Source organism: Mustelus asterias, chromosome 4 (assembly GCF_964213995.1).
Source record: "Mustelus asterias chromosome 4, sMusAst1.hap1.1, whole genome shotgun sequence".
NCBI classification, from domain to species: domain Eukaryota; kingdom Metazoa; phylum Chordata; class Chondrichthyes; order Carcharhiniformes; family Triakidae; genus Mustelus; species Mustelus asterias.
Genome location: NC_135804.1, coordinates 89,513,737 through 89,532,824, shown reverse-complemented (window position 1 = coordinate 89,532,824; position 19,088 = coordinate 89,513,737). Strand labels below are relative to the sequence as shown.

Below are 19,088 nucleotides of genomic sequence, written 5' to 3'. Positions count from 1 at the left end.
ATTCTGCATTGCCGTGTGTCGTGAAGGCTGCCTTGGAGAACGCTTACCCGAAGATCAGAGGCTGAAACCCTGTGACTGCTGAAGTGTTCCCCAACAGAAAGAGAACACTTCTGCCTGGCGATTGTCGAGCGGTGTTCATTCATCCGTTGTTGTAGCGTCTGCATGATCTCACCAATGTACCATGCCTCGGGACATCCTTTCCTGCAGCGTATCAGGTTGACAACGTTGGCTGAGTTGCAAGAGTATGTACCATGTACCTGGTGGATAGTGTTCTCACGTGAGATGATGGCATCCGTGTCGATGATCCGGCACGTCTTGCAGAGGTTGCTGTGGCAGGGTTGTGTGGTGTCGTGGTCCCTCCTGAAGGCTGGATTGTTTGCTGCGGACAATGGTCTGTTTGAGGTTGTGCGGTTGTTTGAAGGCAAGAAATGGGGGTGTGGGGATGGCCTTGGCGAGATGTTCGTCTTCAATGATGACATGTTGAAGGCTCCGGAGATGATGTCGTAGCTTCTCCGCTCTGGGGAAGCACTGGACGACAAAGGGTACACTGTCTGCTGTGTCCCGTGTTTGTCTTCTGAGGAGGTTGGTGCGGTTTTTCGTTGTGGCGCATTGGAACTGTTGATCGATGATTCGAGTGCCATACCCTGTTCTTATGAGGACATCTTTCGGCGTCTGGCGGTGTCTGTTGCGATCCTCCTCATCCGAGCAGATCCTGTGTATACGGAGGGCTTGTCCATAGGGAATGGCTTCTTTAATGTGTTTAGGGTGGAAGCTGGAGAAGTGGAGCATCATGAGGTTATCCGTAGACTTGCGGTACAGTGAGGTGCTGAGGTGACCGTCCTTGATGGAGATGCATGTGTCCAAGAATGCAACCGATTTCGGAGAATAGTCCATGGTGAGTCTGATGGTGGGATGGAAGTTGTTGATGTCATCATGTAGTTGTTTCAGTGATTGTTCGCCATGAGTCCAAAGGAAGAAAATGTCATTGATGTATCTAGTGTATAGCATCGGTTGAAGGTCCTGTGCGGTGAAGAGGTCTTTTTCGAACCTGTGCATGAAGATGTTGGCATATTGAGTTGCGAATTTTGTCCCCATGGCTGTCCCGTGTGTCTGGATGAAGAACTGGTTGTTGAAGGTGAAGACATTGTGGTCCAGGATGAAGCGGATGAGTTGTAAAATTGCATCTGGAGATTGGCAGTTGTTGGCGTTGAGTACTGAGGCAGTTGCAGCAATGCCATCGTCGTGAGGGATGCTGGTGTAGAGTGCTGAGACATCCATTGTGATGAGGAATGCTTCTGATTCAACTGCTCCATGTGTGCTGAGTTTCTGTCGGAAGTCCATACAGTCACGACAAAAGTTGAGGGTTCTTTGTACAATGGGTTTCAGGATGCCCTCGACGTAGCCGGAGAGAATTTCGCAGTGTCCCATTGCTTGATACGATGGAACGGTCGGGTGTGTTGGCCTTGTGTATCTTTGGGAGGCATTAGAGATCTCCAATGCAGGGAGTACGTGCGATGAGAGCACGAAGGGTGCTCTGAAGGTCCGGATCAAAAGTCTTGATCAGTCTGAGTTGACGGGTGTGTTCTTTGGTCGGATCTGTGGGTAACTGTCTGTAGTGTTCCTCGTTGTTCAGTTGTCGGTACACTTCTTTGCAGTAATTTGTTCTGTTCAATGTGATGGTGGCCCCTCCTCTGTCTGCTGGTTTGATGACAATGTTGCGGTTGGTCTTGAGAGTGCGGATGGCGTTGTGTTGTGTTTGGGTGACGTTCGGGGCTGTCTGGTGAGTGCGGCTGATGAATCTGGCATTAACATATCTCCTGACGGCTTGGGCATACATGTCGAGTCTGTTCTTGAAGCCACAGTATTTATATGGTTATAATTGGGTTTCTGATCAATGGTAACTTCCAGGATGTTGCCATATTTAGTACTGTGAAAACCATTTTCCCAAAGCTCGCAAGTGTATTCATTACCACAACTATTAGATGTGTGTGTACGTGCTGAGGGTTTGCAATATCAAATATCTAGCTGAGTTACATAGTTTCTGAATTTAACATTTTATTTGAGTCTATGATACATTTGGGAAAATCGCTAAGCGGTTAATAACTAGGTACGATATGAAAACCCCTTGGTCTTTGGATACAATTGTTATTGTTTCAACAACAATTTAGACTGTATATTCAGTGCAGTGCAGTTTTCAGTTTGATAAATGGCTTGCACCAGAGATTATATTCAAAAACTTACCTGGGTGTTGGAGCTTGCTGAAAACTTTGTGCTTTGAAGCTGAGTTCTTAAATTGTGTCAACTTTTGATTCTTTCAAACATGCCTTCATAGATTATTCCTGTAGGTATCAAACACAGCAACTGACACTTTATTCTGAGCAAACAGTAGAGCATTGACAGCTCGATTTGCAAACATTCTGTTGTCTCTTTTCAACTATATGCAAGGCTGATGGGATACAGACGTCAGTGGAAGTAACTGAAGGACAGATGTTCTTGCATGGGTTAACTTGACTTTCATCAGCGAGTTATTTGATGAGCTGAAGCTCATGAAAGATGACCTAGTGGATGTGCAAAATTATGCTTTGTGTTATGATTATATCTGAAAACAAGCTGATCATGTTTAAAAATGACCTGTTGCTCTGACTACTGATTTTTTCCTTCAGTTTGGTCAGAGTTTTGACATGTTTATCAGTGTGTTGCTTTCAACTTGATATTTTGCTGAAATCCGTTTTGCTTTCTTTCATGTGTAACCATAAGGAATATAAGAGTTGGTTAAGCTTAGCAATTGAAAAGCGCATTCATTCTCATTGCTTCTCCAATGTGTTGATTGAAATGCCTTTTCTTGGTGCAGTGATTCAGTAGTCTGTACTCTGCCTATTATGAACGGAAGGAACATGCTGTTGGATACGATCAGCCAATTGTTGGGACCTATGACCTGCCAATCTGACAAATCACTGCCGCTGAAATTCATAGACAATGTTGCTCAATAGTTTGCTCGGAAGAGCATCTTGTTGGACTGACAGCAGCATCACGCTGGTGGAAAATACCAGTTGAGTCGAAGCCACTGCATAGTAGCAGTGTGAAATGACTTGCTCAATCTGTTCAAATTCTTGAGTTGCAGTGGGGGTGTTTTGGCTTTTTACCCATTTGCGAGTTTGAAGGATAACACAGTGAACAGCGATCCTATCAGGACAGCAATTGTCCCACAAAATAGCTCTGATGCACTCTGTTTCTGTGACAAGCTTGCAAGGTGAGCAAATGGCTGTGGCCTATTGATGAGATCACTTTCAAGGCCAATCTTATAGCGCATGGAGCTGTATGGATTCCAATATTGATATTGATCAGCGAAGGTGGCTCGTTTCTGCTTGCGAGAAGTGACATCCATTCATAGACTGGGACCAGTTCTCCACAAACAAAAGGAATATGTTCACATTTGTAATTACTTGGGGAGCTTGTAGTTTTCTCTATGGTAAGCCATGCCAATCAATACCCTCTTATCCTTTTGTTTGAATTTTGGCATTTGTCCAGTGCTTTTATAGTCTGTAGCTAACTGACTCGTTTGAATCCTGACACAAAATATTTTCTCATATTTGGTTGTACTTGCCAATTGGCACTTGCATCCATGATGATCTGAAGTATATGATAAGTGTAGTGGTTTTGGCCATTTGAGATTTTGAATTTATATAAAGGAAATCTGAAAATAAAAATCTGGTACCAAACAAGTGACCATGGATTGTTGTAAAAACCTAATTGCTTCATTCATGAGCCCTTTTAGAAAAAAAAAGTGACTCTGCTCCCACATCACTGATAGTTGAATCCTCACTGTTAACCAAGCCACTGAATGTGTCAAACTTAAAGAAAGGAACAGAATAAAACTGGTGGGGCTAGTTGCTGCATTCTAGATGCACCCAGTTCGGTTAACTCTCAAGTCCTCACTTATATTTGAGGACAGCGCCAAAGTTGGGATATCTGCCTAAGACCAGCCAAATAACAGTTTGAAACAGTCATGCGAACAGAATCATCTCATGTAATGTCCCAGTACATGACTGTTATCACCCCCGAGTATGATTCATCCTGTGCTATCAGATCCACTTGGTAAAAGGTAACCCGGATTCAGCAGTGTTAACGCCATTGAATGTCAAGGGATGATGGTCATTGTGTGGTGCAAATGTTACTTGCCACTTGTCAGTTCAAGCCTGGATATTGTCCAGGCCTTGCTGCATTTGTGCAAGGACTGCTTCAGTATTTGAGGAGTCACAAATTGTACTGTACATTGTGCAGTCATCGGCGAACATCACGCACACCGTCCGTACAGCTGAAGCTGGTTTGACCTATAGTGTTCCGCTTAGGAATTCCTGCATTAATACCCTGGAATTGCGATGATTGACTTCCAACCACCACAATCGTCATCCTTTGTGCTCGGTATGATTTTGAATAGTGGAGGGTTTCCCTGATCTGCATTGACTTCACCTTTGCAAAGGCTCTTTAATGTGATACTGATGTCAAATGCAGTCATTCTGACCTCACCTCTGGAATTCAGTTCTTTTGTCCATATTTGAATCAAGGCTGTAATGGGGTCAGGAACCGAGTGCTCGTTGGAATCTAAACTGAGTCAGTGAGCAGGTTATTGCTAAGCATGTGCTGCTTGTTAGTTCTGTGGATGACCCCTTCCATCACTTTACTAATGATTGAGAGTAGACCAAAGAGGCGTAAATTGACTGGGTTGGATTTGCTTTGTTTTTTGTATATAGGCCATGCCTGGGCAACTTTTTGCATTGGGTAGATGCTTGTGTTGTAGCTGTTCTGGAGCAGCTTCGCATGGAGCACGGCAATTTCTGGATTGCAAGTCTTTGGTACTATTGCCAGAATGCTGTCTGGCTCCACAGCCGTTGCAGTATCCAGTGCTTTCCGATGGAGAGAATTGAATTGGCAGAAGATTGAGATCCATGATGCTCGGGACCTCTGGAGGAGGCCCAGATGCATCATCCACTCAACAATTATGGTCAAAGACTGTTGCGAATGCCTTAGATTCGTTGGTTGTGGAATTGCTTAGCTCTTTCTGTTACTTGCTGTTCATGCTGTTTGGCATGCAATTTCTATACCTTGCACTCTGTGCTTCCTCCAAATTGTGTCCAACTGATTCATCAGCTGATGGGGGATGGTTTCCTTGCCCATGTTTGACCTGGGGCCGTGAGACATCATGAGGTTCAGATTCAATATTGAGGACTCCAAGGGCAACTTAGCCAGCAGAGGTGGTGGCAAGAGTATGTCCTGTCCCACTGACAGGACAGGGTGTTTTTAAAAATGTTTTTCCACATGTTGATGCTTGCTCTGTAAAGTACAATTGTGTCTGATATAATTTCTGAAAGATTTCCCACTGTTCAGGTTAAACTGACTGGCCTGTAATTTCTGGATTTATCCTTGTGCCCTTTCTGAACGTGGGTGTGATGTTTTCAATACTCTAGCCCTCTGGCATCAACCTTGTATTGAAGGAGATTTGAATGGTTATGGCCAATGCTTCTGCAACTTATGCTCGTACTTCTCCCTCAAAAGACGGATGTAAAGTACTTGGTGTTCTGTGGTTCTTCACTGTTCTTGGATTGGAAACCGTTTCTTCCATCTGCTTGGGCTCCTCATGTTTTTAAACACTTTCTCCTCGCAACCTTCCTTCTTGAAGCAGAGCTATTGCAGCTTCTTCAATCTGTCCATTCAATTGAAACGCCTAACCCCTGGATTGATTTTTTTGTAAACCTTTCCTACGCCCCCTCTGAAGCTTTCACAACCTTCTGAAAATACAGTACCTAGAATTGAACACTGCTCCAATTGAGACTGAAACAGTGTTTAATCAAAGTTTTTTTTGTAACTTCCTTGTTTTTGTACTGTGCGCCTCTATTTTTAACATCCAGGATCCCATACGCCTTTTAACCACTTCCTCAACCTGCCCTGCTGTCTTCAGTGATTTGTGGACATAAATGCTAGGTCTCTGTTCCTGCATCATTTTAGAATTCTACCCTTGGTTCTATATTGTTTCTCCTTGTTCTGCCTACTAAAATATACCACTTCATACTTCACACTGCATTAAATTTAACTTGCCACGTGTCCACCTTTTCAACCAGCCTAAGTTCTATTGAAGTCTAACAATGTCGTCCTTGCAGTTTGTGATGCTTCCATGTTTTATCTTGAAATTGTTCACTGAACATCAAATCTAAACCATGCATAAATATCAAAAAACAGTTGCCCCAGTAGGACCCTGGGGAACTCCATTAAATACTGTACTCCAGTTCGATAAACAACCATTCACCAATGTTGTTTGTTTATTTGCACTCAGCTAATTTCATATCCATACTGCCACTTTACATTTTATTCCGTGGGCTTCAAACTTTGGTGGCAAGGCTGTTGTGTGGCACGTACCAAATGCCACATCAACTGCATTTTCCTCATTAACCCTCTTTAGCTTATTAGTCAAGCCAGTTACCATGGAAATCATCGAAATCTGACAGTGCATAAGGAGGCCATTCGGCCCATTGAGTCTGCACCAACAACAGTCCCACCCAGTCCTATCCCTGTAGCCCTGCATATTTACCCTGCTAATCCCTCTAACCTACGCATCCTGGGACATTAGGATCAACTCAGATTTGTCTGTCCACCTGGATGACTGTCCAGGGTAAGGTATGTGAGAAGTGTTTGAAGTCTCCAACTTTAATTCAGTGTTAGACACTCGTGGAGAGTCCAGAGGAGTTGCCCATCAGAAATGCAAACTTTCCACTTCATTCCTCCAGAGGTCCCAGGCCTTGGTTGTAGACCCGGTCTCTGTCCAGAAGATCTGAACCATTATGTTATGTTTTTTGTTGAATGTGAACTTAATACTGCCAGATTATTTTTGTCAAAACCAATGACCTGCCAGTCAGTTCATTTAACCAGTTGACATGTTTCAAAAATATTAGCTAAGAAAGCTGAATAATGTTTCACAATTCTTGCTCTTTAGTCTGTAATAATGTGTTTCAAAGTTGCTTTCATTGGGTCAGTATTTGGAGTTTCATGGCAATTTTTTCTAGTCACAATTCATCAAACTCTTGCATTGTAATTTGATGCCGTATTGCATTGTTTTCTTTGCAGTGTTTCCCATTAGTGAGAGGCATCCAATCTGTCTTCTAGACGTTTTTGTGAGAAAGACAAGTATACATAGGCTTGAGAAGAACTGGGTCACATTGTTTCTCGAAAGGATTTCTTAACTATTTCTCTTTGGTTAAAACTCTTGAGTTTTAGTTGCCTCAATATCTATAGTCTTGCATTGCAATTGACTGTAGTTCTCATTTCCAGTGATGTTAAAAAAGTAAGGAATTTCCTGGTGGCAATTATTGCAATGTCGAGAGTATAGAAGTGATTCACCACCTGTGTAGTTGTTAGCAAAAGCCTGAGGAGTGACACTTGTGGCAAATTCAAATTGTGATGTATTTTCCTGGTTTGGAACATTTGGGACCCACTCTGCCATTTTATTGAGAGGGGTTAATAGTAACATGATTCCTAACCAAACAAAATGTTTATAAAACTTGTCACTGATCAGCGATGGGATTTAGTTAAGATTTGTGTTATTTTGTTACAAGTGCTCAAGTCATTCATGGAAGGAATACATGAATATTGGTTTCAACTTGGCTGCAGTAGTAATTATAAATAGGAACCCAGCTAATGGAATAATATATGTAAAGTAAGCAGCCATATTATTTTCAATAAAAATATGTAATTTTTTAGAAAATGATTCTGTTGTATGTGGAAATGCATGCAATTGTGATTTTCCTTTTTTTTTACTGGCTAATTCTTTTAAAATTTCCAATATCTCTTTTATCTTACAGTATACAATTATGCCGCAGTCTTAGTGAAAAACGAGGGTACAATGATGTAACATTTAAAGGTAAGATTTTCTTCAGTTTGAATGTATATTGAGAAGATAAATTTTCACAGGTTGATCTGAATCATTATTCCAACTGAAATTATTTTGCGACTAAATTGCTGTATGGAGAACCAGCATGAACATGAGCTGAATGCCTTCCTTCAATGCCATTTATGACTCAATAACCAAAGAGTTCTGTTCAAAATGCTGTTCTTACCATGTGCAGCTTTTCGAATTCAACAGCACAAGGCTAGGATCAATCTTTGAGTTGGATAAGGAGCAGGAATGAGTATCTGAGCCATTTGAAGACCATTGATTGACTCATTTAATTGTCTGTTTCAATGTAGATTTGAAGGTCAATCCTCGTTTCCAGCCTTCAACCCATTGAAAGGAAAGTTGTTTTCTTGGTGCAGTTTGAACATTGACAAAAGCATGATTACTTCAACTAGCTGGACTGCGAAGGATTAGAATCATAGAAACCCTACAGTGCAGAAAGAGGCCATTCGGCCCATCGAGTCTGCACCAACCACGGTCTCACCCAGGCCCTACCCCCATATCCCTACATATTTTACCCGCTAATCCCTCTAACCTATGTGTCTCAGGACACTAAGGGGCAATTTTAGCATGGCCAATCAACCTAACCCGCACATCTTTGGACTGTGGGAGGAAATCGGAGCACCCGGAGGAAACCCACGCAGACACTAGGAGAATGTGCAAACTCCACACAGACAGTGACCTGAGCCGGGAATCGAACCCAGGTCCCTGGAGCTGTGAAGCAGCAGTGCTAACCACTGTGCTACCGTGCCGCCGCATATATTTATGCTTTATGTGTTTACGTATTTTTATTGTAATTATCGGGTCCAGCATTTGCCTGTTTTATCCACGGGGTTTGGTAGTTACCTCGGTAATACGATGAGTTAAGTTATTAGTGAGTACTGGCTAACATTGCAGTGTTGACTTATTTCATATAAAGACTAGGGGAATTTCTTCTGTGGATTTCTGGCACCATTTTTATAGTAATAGAAAATTGTTGTTTATGGGCACAGCACTGCTACCTCGCAGTGTCAGGGACCTGGGTTCAATTCCGGCCTCTGGTGACTGTGGAGTTTGCTCGTTCTCCCCGTGTCTGCATGGGTTTCCTCCGGGTACTCCGGTTTCCTCCCACAGTCCAAAGATGTGTGGGTTGGGTTGATTCTGCTAAATTGATCCTTAGTGTCAAGGAGATTAGCAGGGTAAAATATGTGGGGTTGGCGGGCGGGTGGGTAGGTCTGGGTGGGTTTGTTGTCAATGCAGGCGAAACAGGCCAAATGGCCTCTTTCTGCACTGCAGGGATCCTGTGATTCTATGATGATTCTTTGAAAATCATTTGTCTTAAGACTGTGAATATTACTGTTAAAAACAGGATGGCGTGAATTTTCAAATTTTCCATTAGGTGCCTGTTATTTGAATGGTTTCTGTAGAAATATGTAGAAAATTGATTTTCTTTCTCCTTGTAATTGAGGCATTAAGAACTTACTTTTTTTGGTCGCTGCAGTGTTTGGGCACACTTCATAAAGGAAGAACTTGCATTTATTTAGCTTCTTTCATAACCTTTAAGCATCCAAAATGACTTGCAGCCAATCAAGTATTTATGAAGTGCTATTGCTGTTGTAATGTAGGAAACCTATCGATGTTAGCAAAACTTCGATATGTGGAATATGAAGGAAGGTTGCTGATATAGCCTTGGTGGTGATAGCAAAAATTAAGCCATCTTTCCCTCCAAGCCCCCACTCAGGAATGCCAGCCCTCAATTTGGTCCAGGTTCATAAATGTTTGCTCACACTCAACTGATGATGTAAAGCCTTTAAATTCTGTTCAACTCTGAACTGAGCTTTGAACCCCAAACCTTGAAGATATTTTAATATTTTCCTTTTGGCCCCTTGAGTTACTTAATCTTTCTGAGAAAACTGCAGCCTGATGCCGTTTCTTATCCCATTGCTCCTTAGAGATTCTGGCACACAATTCTCAGACCTCATTCTTTACCAGCTCTGCAAATGTTAAGAAATTGTTTTATTTTTGTAAAAATTCTTTTTGTTCTGGCTTTCATGTGATTGTGAATTCCCATTTTTTATTTTGTTTTCTCTCCCTGAGTAGTTTATAATTAGAGTAGGATGTGTTGCCTCCTTATATGGAGGATGGTGCCTTACCACTGAGTTAAGAATTTCCATGGATGTTCTTGGTAGCACAGTGGTTAGCACTGCTGCCTTACAATGCCAGGGACCCGGTTCGATTCCCGGCTTGGGTCACTGTCTGTGTGGAATTTGCACATTCTCCCCATGTCTGCGTGGGTTTTCTCCCACTGTCCAAAGACATGCTGGTTAAGTGGATTGACCATGCTAAATTCTCCCTCCATGTACCTGAGCAGGTGCCAGAATGTGGCGACTAGGGGATTTTCACAGTAACTTCATTGCAGTGTTAATGTAAGCCTACTTGTGACTAATAAATTTACTTACTTGGTTACTCCTTTTTGACTTTTTGTCAGTTATAACCTCTGTGAAAACTCTGGGGAATTTATGTTTTGCAGTTTTCTGGAGTTCCCACTATTTCACATGTAAAGGAGAATCCATGTGGAAATTTAACTCCTACACTCTGGAGGATTAAGCAGTCCACAACCTTGACCACATAAATCTGGTTTCTTGTATTAAATCATGGGATGTAGGTGTCACTGGCTAAGCCACCATTTATTGCTCATCCCTAATTGCACTTGAGAAGGTGGTGGTGAGCTGTCTTCTTGAACCACTACAGTCAATGTGATGTAAGATATGGGTATTGCTGACAAGGCAGCATTTTGTTCTAACCCTTATTAGGTCTTTAATTATCAAGTCTGGTGGTGTGAGACTCCCTTGAACCACTGCAATCCATGTGTTGATGTTTCTCTCAGTGTTGTTAAAGGGTCTCCAGGGTTTTGATACAGCCACGATGAAAGAATGGCAATTATATATTCAGGTCATGATGTTGTGCAACTTGAAGAGATGATGTTCACATGTGCCTGCTGACATTGTCCTTCCAAGTGCTGGCAGTCACGGGTTTGGGAGCTATTGGTGAGATACATTTTGACTTGTTGCAATATGTCCTATGGATAATAAAGACAGTAAGAAGTCTCACAACACCAGGTTAAAGTCCAACAGGTTTATTTGGTAGTACAAGCCACAAGCTTTGGGAGCACTGCCCCATCATCAGATGAAGTGCAGGGGCAGTGCTCCGAAAGTTTGTGGCTTGTGCTACCAAATAAACTTGTTGGACTTTAAACTGGTGTTGTGAGACTTCTTACTGTGCTTACCCCAGTCCAACGCTGGCATCTCCACATCATAATAAAGACTGCAGCTACATAATGCTGGTGGTCGAGAGTGTGTTCCATCATCCTCCACAGTCGCACCTCCTGGTGGAGAGATTTTGGGGAATCGGGGTGAGATACACATGTCAGAATACCCAAGCCGTGACCTGCATTTTCAGCGCACCGGTCGTGTGGGTTCCTGGTTATAGTGAGCCCGTATAAGAGGAGATTAGCCGCCACTTTCTGACATTCAATTGTAATATGATTGCCAAATCCACCCCCCCCAGATCTGACAGTGGGGGGCCGGGCGGGGGGACATTGAGTGTGGTATTTGGTGCAGGTAAGACAATTGAACGTCAGAAAGTGATAATTAGTCTTTCTCTTGTGGGGAGTGACTGTTCCACAGCTTGTGTGATGCAACTGTCAATTGACATTGCCAGGATGTTGTTCAAGTCTTGCTGCATACAGCTATAGATGAATTTATTATCGGCTGAATTACCAATAAGAGTTTTAAACTCTGCAAACATCCCACTCTGACATTATGATGGAGGGAAGGTGATCGATGAAACAGTTGGGCCCAGAATCCTGCCTTGAAGAAATCATGCAACGATGTTCTGAAGCTGAGATGATCGGGTACATGTCCCCTTCTCTGCATTGTCCCACAACTCGCTCTGTGCAGAATGACTGCACAAACTCGATTTTCAAGTTTGCTGACGACACCATCATAGTGGGTCAAATCGCAAACAATGACGAGATAGAGAATCTGGTGAGCTGGTGCAGTGATACTAATCTCTCCCTCAATGTCAACAAACGAAGGAGATTGTCATTGATTTCAGGAAGCGTAGAGGCGAACATGCAGCAGTGCCATTCTTTGATTCTGGACCCTAAAACCCATGGGAAAATATATTTATTTTCTCCATGGCCTCTACACTAAATTTTCTTTTTTTATTCCCTTTCTTTACTATCTTGAGTGTGGAAGTCAAGTTGTGACCCTCATTTTGTGTTTTAGGTTTGCGCAAATAAATTGACCTCGAGTTCATCATATCTCCAGTTTGCTGTGGGGCTAATAATAGAAAATGTTAGCACAACAAAACACAGGGGTTGGGAAATACACCATCACTCATCAGGAGGGGAACAAATTACAATGCATTTTTTGTTTATGGATGAATGATGACAGGAGAAGTTAGTGCTGTATAAATTAACCCTCCTGTCTCTAACAATATTTTGTATTGTACTGGAGTAGTACTGGTTCACCAGCAAGGCAAGAAGGATCTTGGTAGATTGATTTGGTTCTGGCAGATACGTTTTGATGCAAAGAATGTGCTGGTGCAGTGTTGGAAGTAAATTTTGCGCAGTATTACTAGCCTATGTACGTTATACAGTGATTAGAGAAAATGCTAGTTTTAATCTTTATGTTGAAGGCATTCGAAGTGTTGCTTGCATGCTTTACAATGCTTTTGCAATGTTGGCTATCCGAGAGAGGTAGATTGACTTCATTGCATCCATTGTAACATTGGTTGCTAACTGAAAATATTCTGGGGATGAATTTAGTTTTATTTTAGTTGCTAACTTGTGTTAATATTTTATTGATTGAAATTTGATTTAAAATTTCGGAGAACAAATTTCCAACATCTTTTTTAATTGCTGATAGCTAATTATTTTGATTTCCTGTTTTTCCGGCAATACTGTTTGTTGCAGTTTATTAACTCCCCTTTATTAACGTTGATTTAATTTAATTGTCTAACAGATATCCAACAAGCTTTATACGAGTTGGCGTGGCATGTTATAAAAGGCAATCTAAAACAGGAACAAGCTGCCAGTGCTCTCAGTGATGTAATGGTAAGTGATTCATTGCTGAAAAGGTTGTTTTTGTGCATGCATAGTAATTGAGTGCACCAAATCTATTCTTTACATGAGCTTATTTTGCAGGGGGGTATAGATTTGTGAATGAAGTGGACACATGACTCAAAAAGGGGAAATACTTACAGTCTGAAGATCATACTCACGTCATATTTTTAAAAAATATGCTGGCCTCTCATAAAGTAGTCGTTTTTCACTTTGGGTTGACCACCAATCTGGACAATTTTACTTTTGGCTGACTTGATAGTGAAGAGGTCAAAGTTGCCTTATAAGATCCAGGTTGGTAGTGTCACTTATTGCAATAGCAACCTGCAGATTGACCCATCAACTTGGCCTTTTGGCTAAGGTCAAGCCCAAGGTGGCGAGAATGCCTGATCCTGTCAGTTTGGATCTTATTTGTTTCTCTTGTGAGGACCTTGAATTGGATTCAGTTAGAATTTGAATTTGTTTTTTGGAGCGAGCAAGGAATGGATTTGGATTTGTCCGGTCCATTCTGAGCATTCACTTTGTAACTTTAAGAATGGTGTAAATTTTTAAAAAGAAATTCAGTGCATCTTTTTCAGGTGTATTAAAAATAGTCGGTTTTGGAAGAGGTTGCTTTTTGTTAACCGCAAAATGATGCAGTTCTTGAAAGGTGGGCAGTTGTAATGCATTAAATTTGCATTGCTTGCTGGACACTTCTGCAATCGCTAACAAGTACCACAAGATGGAGCTGCATACACTGCAGAAACTGCAAGCAATCATTCCTAAATCTGCAGTCGCACTATTTAAATAACTCCAGAACACCACCAACATTACTTACCTTCTTTCTAAATAACAGCAAGTTTGTAACAACTATTCAGTTTTTACTCCCTTATTTCAGGTTCTTTTTTATTAAATATTTTGTGAGACTGTTAATTATGAGATTTATTATGTTGACACGTTTTGCCACCTTCCTCATCCCCCAACTCAAAGGACTTGTTTCCACCTTTCCAGAGTTCTTGTGGTCTTGGCCTTTTGAAATGCTTGTCCTGCGATAACTATCTTCAGTGTTGTGACTCTTTCTGGTACTGATTGTCCAGGCTTTTGTTATCACTCCTCCTCACTTGCTGCTGCACACTTTTGTCACAAGATGAAGTTTCAGAAGCTCGAGTCCCTTGCATGATTGATAATACAACCTGAAGAAAAACTGCTTTTTCCTCCTGCAGACAATGCAATGACCAATGTGCTGATTTGGAATATGTATTTCTAGAAAAAAGCCTTTGTTGAGGAGGGATGAATGGCCGAGAAAGGTATTTTACATTAGTAGTACTCATTGTGTCCCTTCCTTAAAGGAATCTTAAGTAAGCTTCAGACTTTTCATATCATATCTTCTTAATTATAATTAGTGAGAACCTCTTATTTAACTTTCGGAAATAGAGTCCAGTAAATGAAACTGTGATATATAAATTGAGATATGCACCCAGCAGCACATTTAAGAATCAGATTTGCACACTTCTGAAAGGTTGCATTGTTGCAGCTGTTGTCAGAAGATGTCCTCCAGTCTCTACGTGATCATGAGTTGGTTGGTTAATTCACCCATTTTTAATGGAAGGATTTGTTGTGATGTTACCAATACTCTTTAGCTTAATGCAGTATCCATTATTCTGCCTCTGATCTGAAGAACACAAAGTCTTGATGAAAATTTAAAAGCAAATAGTTTTCTGCTGTCACTTAGAATTTTAATGTTCTCCATGCACAACCAATTTTGTTCAGAATTGGCATATACAGTTTTTTCATCACCACTGGAAATAATTAGTCTCTTCTCAACCAGTATTGATTATTTTTTAGTCAAGTTAATTGATTCCATTAATTAAATCCTAATTAAGCGTGTCACACTTTGGAGACACTTTGGCTAAGTTTGCACACAACCTGTGTGATGCAATTGGTGATGTATGCGCATTGCAGGACCCAGCGTTGAGTGCATAATTCTGAAAGAGCAACAATTTCAGCTGAATTATTTGACCTTGCTCACAGACTGCATTGATTTTTCTCACTATTTTAGTAGCAGAAATTTGGAAAAGTGAAACATAATTTTCTTTGAGTAAATAGTTTTATTGCCAGCTACTGACCCATGGAATTGAGACGACTGCGAATTTGCACCTTCATGAATATGTCCTGGACCTTCCAGTGTGTAATTATAGAGTTTTAATTTGTGGTGGGATTAGACCTGCATCATTGGCTTCATGAAATGCAAAATCACAAGCTCCAAAGCCTGAATAAATATAAATGATTGAGTTTGTCCCTTCTTTTCACACACTTCAGTATTTAATGGTCCACTCTACTTAATCTTAGAATCCCTACAGCACAGAAACAGGCCAATCGGCCCATCGAGTCTACACCGACCACGATCCCACCCAAGCCCTACCCCCATATCCCTAGATATTTACCCACTAATCCCTCTAACCTACACATCCCAGGACTCGAAGGGCGATTTTTTAGCATGGCCAATCAACCTAACCCGCACATCTTTGGACTATGGGAGGAAATCGGAGCATCCGGAGGAAACCCACGCAGACACGAGGAGAATGTGCAAACTCCACAGATAGTGACCCGAGCCGGGAATCGAACCCAGGTCCCTGGAGCTGTGAAGCAGCAGTGCTAACCACTGTGCTACCGTGCCGCCCATGCTTGTACTTTGCTAATATTTTAACTTGATCACACTCTTGGACATTACTGAAGGCAATTACTTAATTTGATGGCGCTATGTGTGTTATCCTTGAACATAAAACATCCCGAAGCGCTCCGCACGATTGTTCACAAACAAAATTTGACACATAGTCACATAAGGGATATTAGGGCTGATGATCGGAAACTTGGTCAAAGAGGCAGGTTGTAAGGACCGCCTTGAAGGCTGAGAAGCAGAGGTTAAGGGAGGGAGGTCCAAAACTATGTGCCCTGTCGGCTGAAATCAGAGCTGCTAAATTGATGATGCACAAGTTGACTTGGATTGGAGAAACACATATCTGGGAGGTCCTTACAAAAGGTGGCGAGGGGGAAGGCCACAAATGAAGTTGAAAACGTGAATGAAAATTTTATAATGCAGGTAATGGCTCCAGCTGGGACAATATGCAAGTCAGTAAACACAGAGGTGATTGGAACTGAGTGCGATTAAGGACATGGGTAGCGGAGTCTTTGAGGGTTGTGCTTGGGATGCCCGTTAAGTGTGCATTGGAAAGGTCAAGCATAGAGATAACAAGCCGTGAATGGAGTTTGCAGCAGCAGCTGAACTGTCAGGGGCAGAAGTTGAAATAGGTGGTGTTGGTTCATCTCCATGTCAAATCTGACGACAAGGTTGTTAACAGTCTTGCTCAACTTGACAGTCGCCAGGGAGAGAAAGGTGTAATCGGTGTTTTCCTTTGTAATAAATATCTCCCACCTTGGAATTTTATAGTTTTCACTCATTTAATCTTAAGGCTGGTGGGTTTAAAAAAAAAACTTGGATAGGTCAGGATAGTCCACACTTGCTGCTTGTATCAAGAAGGGTTCAAGTTTGTTGCTGGCAGTCAAACAATTTGGAAAATATTGACGTAATGGAGTGGGAATGATGCCCAAGCTGAATGTTCTATTTAAAACAAATGCTCATCTCTGTTTACTTGGAAGAATATTTTGGTTGCACAAGTTCAAAATGAAAAGGCAAAACCGGTGCAGAACGTTTTGACTCTTGTCCGTTTCTTCCCTAGAACAGTTCTTTGTAAACCTCCCTTTCTCTGGATTCCTTATGTCATCCCAGACTTGCATGTTGGCAGAAGATTGATGTGTGGAGGGTGCCATATCTGCTCCCAATCCTCCACCCTTTGAGTTCAGGCACAGTAACCAAGCCTCCAATTTTGGCTTGGCTGAGAATAACTAACTCAGCACAGACCAGGAAGTCTCTCTCCATTCTCATTGGTGCTAACCAATTTTGCAGCAACCCTTTTAGACTTGTGATTAGTCTGGCACGTTTTAAAAATTATTTGTTCTTCGGATTTGGGCATCACTAACTGAGTCAGGATGGTGTTCTATCTTTCCCTTCTTGCATGTGCATCCACACCACCAATCCAGCTACGGTAAAGTTATTACTTCGCTACAGAAAAGACAGTATTCATGTTAATGAGTTGTTTTTCCTCTTGTATTTTCAGGAACTTCGGGATGACATGTCATCCATCCTGGCTGATGTTTTCTGTGTTCTAGGTGAGAAAGAAAGATATTTTTTGTCGCAAATGTTTTTGTTTCATTTCCTGCATCGAATGGCGCAAAGGCAGACTTTCATCCGTTCCCATTGCAATGTTTTTCCTGAACAGGCTGCTTGCCTGTCACCAGCAGCTTGTAGCTTGAGGGACACCACATCAAGCCTGGCTGACCAGGAGTTTCCCACTCTTACCACCTATCATTAGCCTGTGTTGGAAGGATTCTGCAGGTTCATACTCAATCTGTTGGCTGCATTATGAATGCACCTTCCTTGGGCATCAAGTCCTGGGATGGGACTCTAACCCAGAACTTGTGACATGGAGGCAGGGACACAACCCACTATGCCGGAGGATGACTTCCTATGCAGTAATTAATGAATATTAATTTTGTATAATGGCATTAAAAGGTCATTAGATTAATGATAAATGTTAATTTCAGATATTGAAACAAGTTGCATGGAAGAAAAAAGTAAACGAGATCATTTTACTCAACTGGTTTTAGCATGTTTGGTGAGTATCCTTGGTACATATTGAAAAATGTCAAGCTTTGGATGTTTTACTTCTGTTTCAAATGAATGTATTATTGCATGCAGACTTGGCACATAATGCCTTCCATCTTATAGTACTTGGATCATCACAATGCAGGGCCATCCAGATAACTTAGTAGGCATAATTCAGTGTCATGTGATATACTTTGCGTCCAAAGGATATTTGACATCATTCCCAAGTCCAGATAGATGGAAGATTTTGAGCTGCATTGCTCCTGCACGCTGGAAAATACTTGAAAAACATTCAAATGTGAAATGACAATTGAATCCTGGATAACAGTACAGTTAAATACACAACAGTGGTTTTTAGGTGGATCAGTTGCCAATTCCTCTCATCATCAAGTAAGGAAAAGCCAGCATGGGTAAGGTTAAGTGGTTACAGGTGAGGGGTAGTCATTGGGTAATGACATGTGAACATATAAAGAGATACTTTTCAGTGGTTATGTTCGTGCCTACGTGTCCCTGGAGAAGGAGCATGCAGTGCATGTGGGTATGCTTGAGACCTTCCAAGATCATGCTTCTGGGGCATGACCATTCTGGACACAGTTCAACATCACTTCAAAGACAAAGAAGAGAGAAAGACATCATCTGTGCTGATAACACCAATGATTCCTGGGTCTTGAGAAATGAGAAGCTTCCATGTTGTCTTCACTGCTTCTTGTTAAGTATATGTAAAATCTTGCTTGATGAATCCACGTTGATTCATAAATACTATTTACTTGTATCTTGTAGATCAAGCACAACTAAAGAACCTCGTGTTAGAAATTAGGAATTCGGACCTTCAGAGTTTTAAAAAAATTAGATGGGTTTGAATTAGAAGGGCGCACATTACTGGAAACAGTAACAACAAAAATTAAATGCAGGTCTTTCAGGTCACAAGGCTACCACTGAATGCATCATGCAAAAAAGTGCATGCTAAAGATCTCCCTCCATTTGGGAATAGCATTAAAAAACATGGGCCAAATCCTTTGGTCTTCAGATCATGAGAGAGTGGACATATAACTGAAGATGCATGTCAGCACCCTGTGGAATTTTTGATCTGTAGATAAGAAATGTAGACTTCCAATCTGCTCCGAGGACTCTGCCCGAAAGTTGCCGACTCTGAGCTACAATTGGAGACTTTGGGAAGTTCCATGGTACTTAGCTGGACAGAAAAGATTAAAATCTAGTCTAACATCTGAGTGCAAGGAGGGATAGTCCTGACAACTGACATCAGTTTGGGAACCTAGAGCGGGCAACTCTCTTGGATCCAGTCGGTATGGAATTAAGCGCTTGAGGCTATGTGCAGCGAT

The 19,088-nt window shown here is 41.6% G+C and overlaps 1 protein-coding gene across 2 annotated transcripts in view; it reads left to right on the top strand.

The window, feature by feature from the left end:
- Positions 1 to 19,088, top strand: part of thoc2 (THO complex 2) — a 140,601-nt gene that overhangs the window by 13,730 nt on the left and 107,783 nt on the right. For both annotated transcript variants that reach the window (XR_013497645.1, XM_078211345.1), the window contains exons 2-5: positions 7,851 to 7,909; positions 12,949 to 13,040; positions 17,201 to 17,252; positions 17,688 to 17,758. Coding sequence is in view for 1 of the 2 variants with exons in the window: in XM_078211345.1 (XP_078067471.1) it covers positions 7,851 to 7,909; positions 12,949 to 13,040; positions 17,201 to 17,252; positions 17,688 to 17,758 (274 nt within the window). In the remaining variant the exon portion in view is untranslated. The remainder of the gene's footprint in view (positions 1 to 7,850; positions 7,910 to 12,948; positions 13,041 to 17,200; positions 17,253 to 17,687; positions 17,759 to 19,088) is intronic.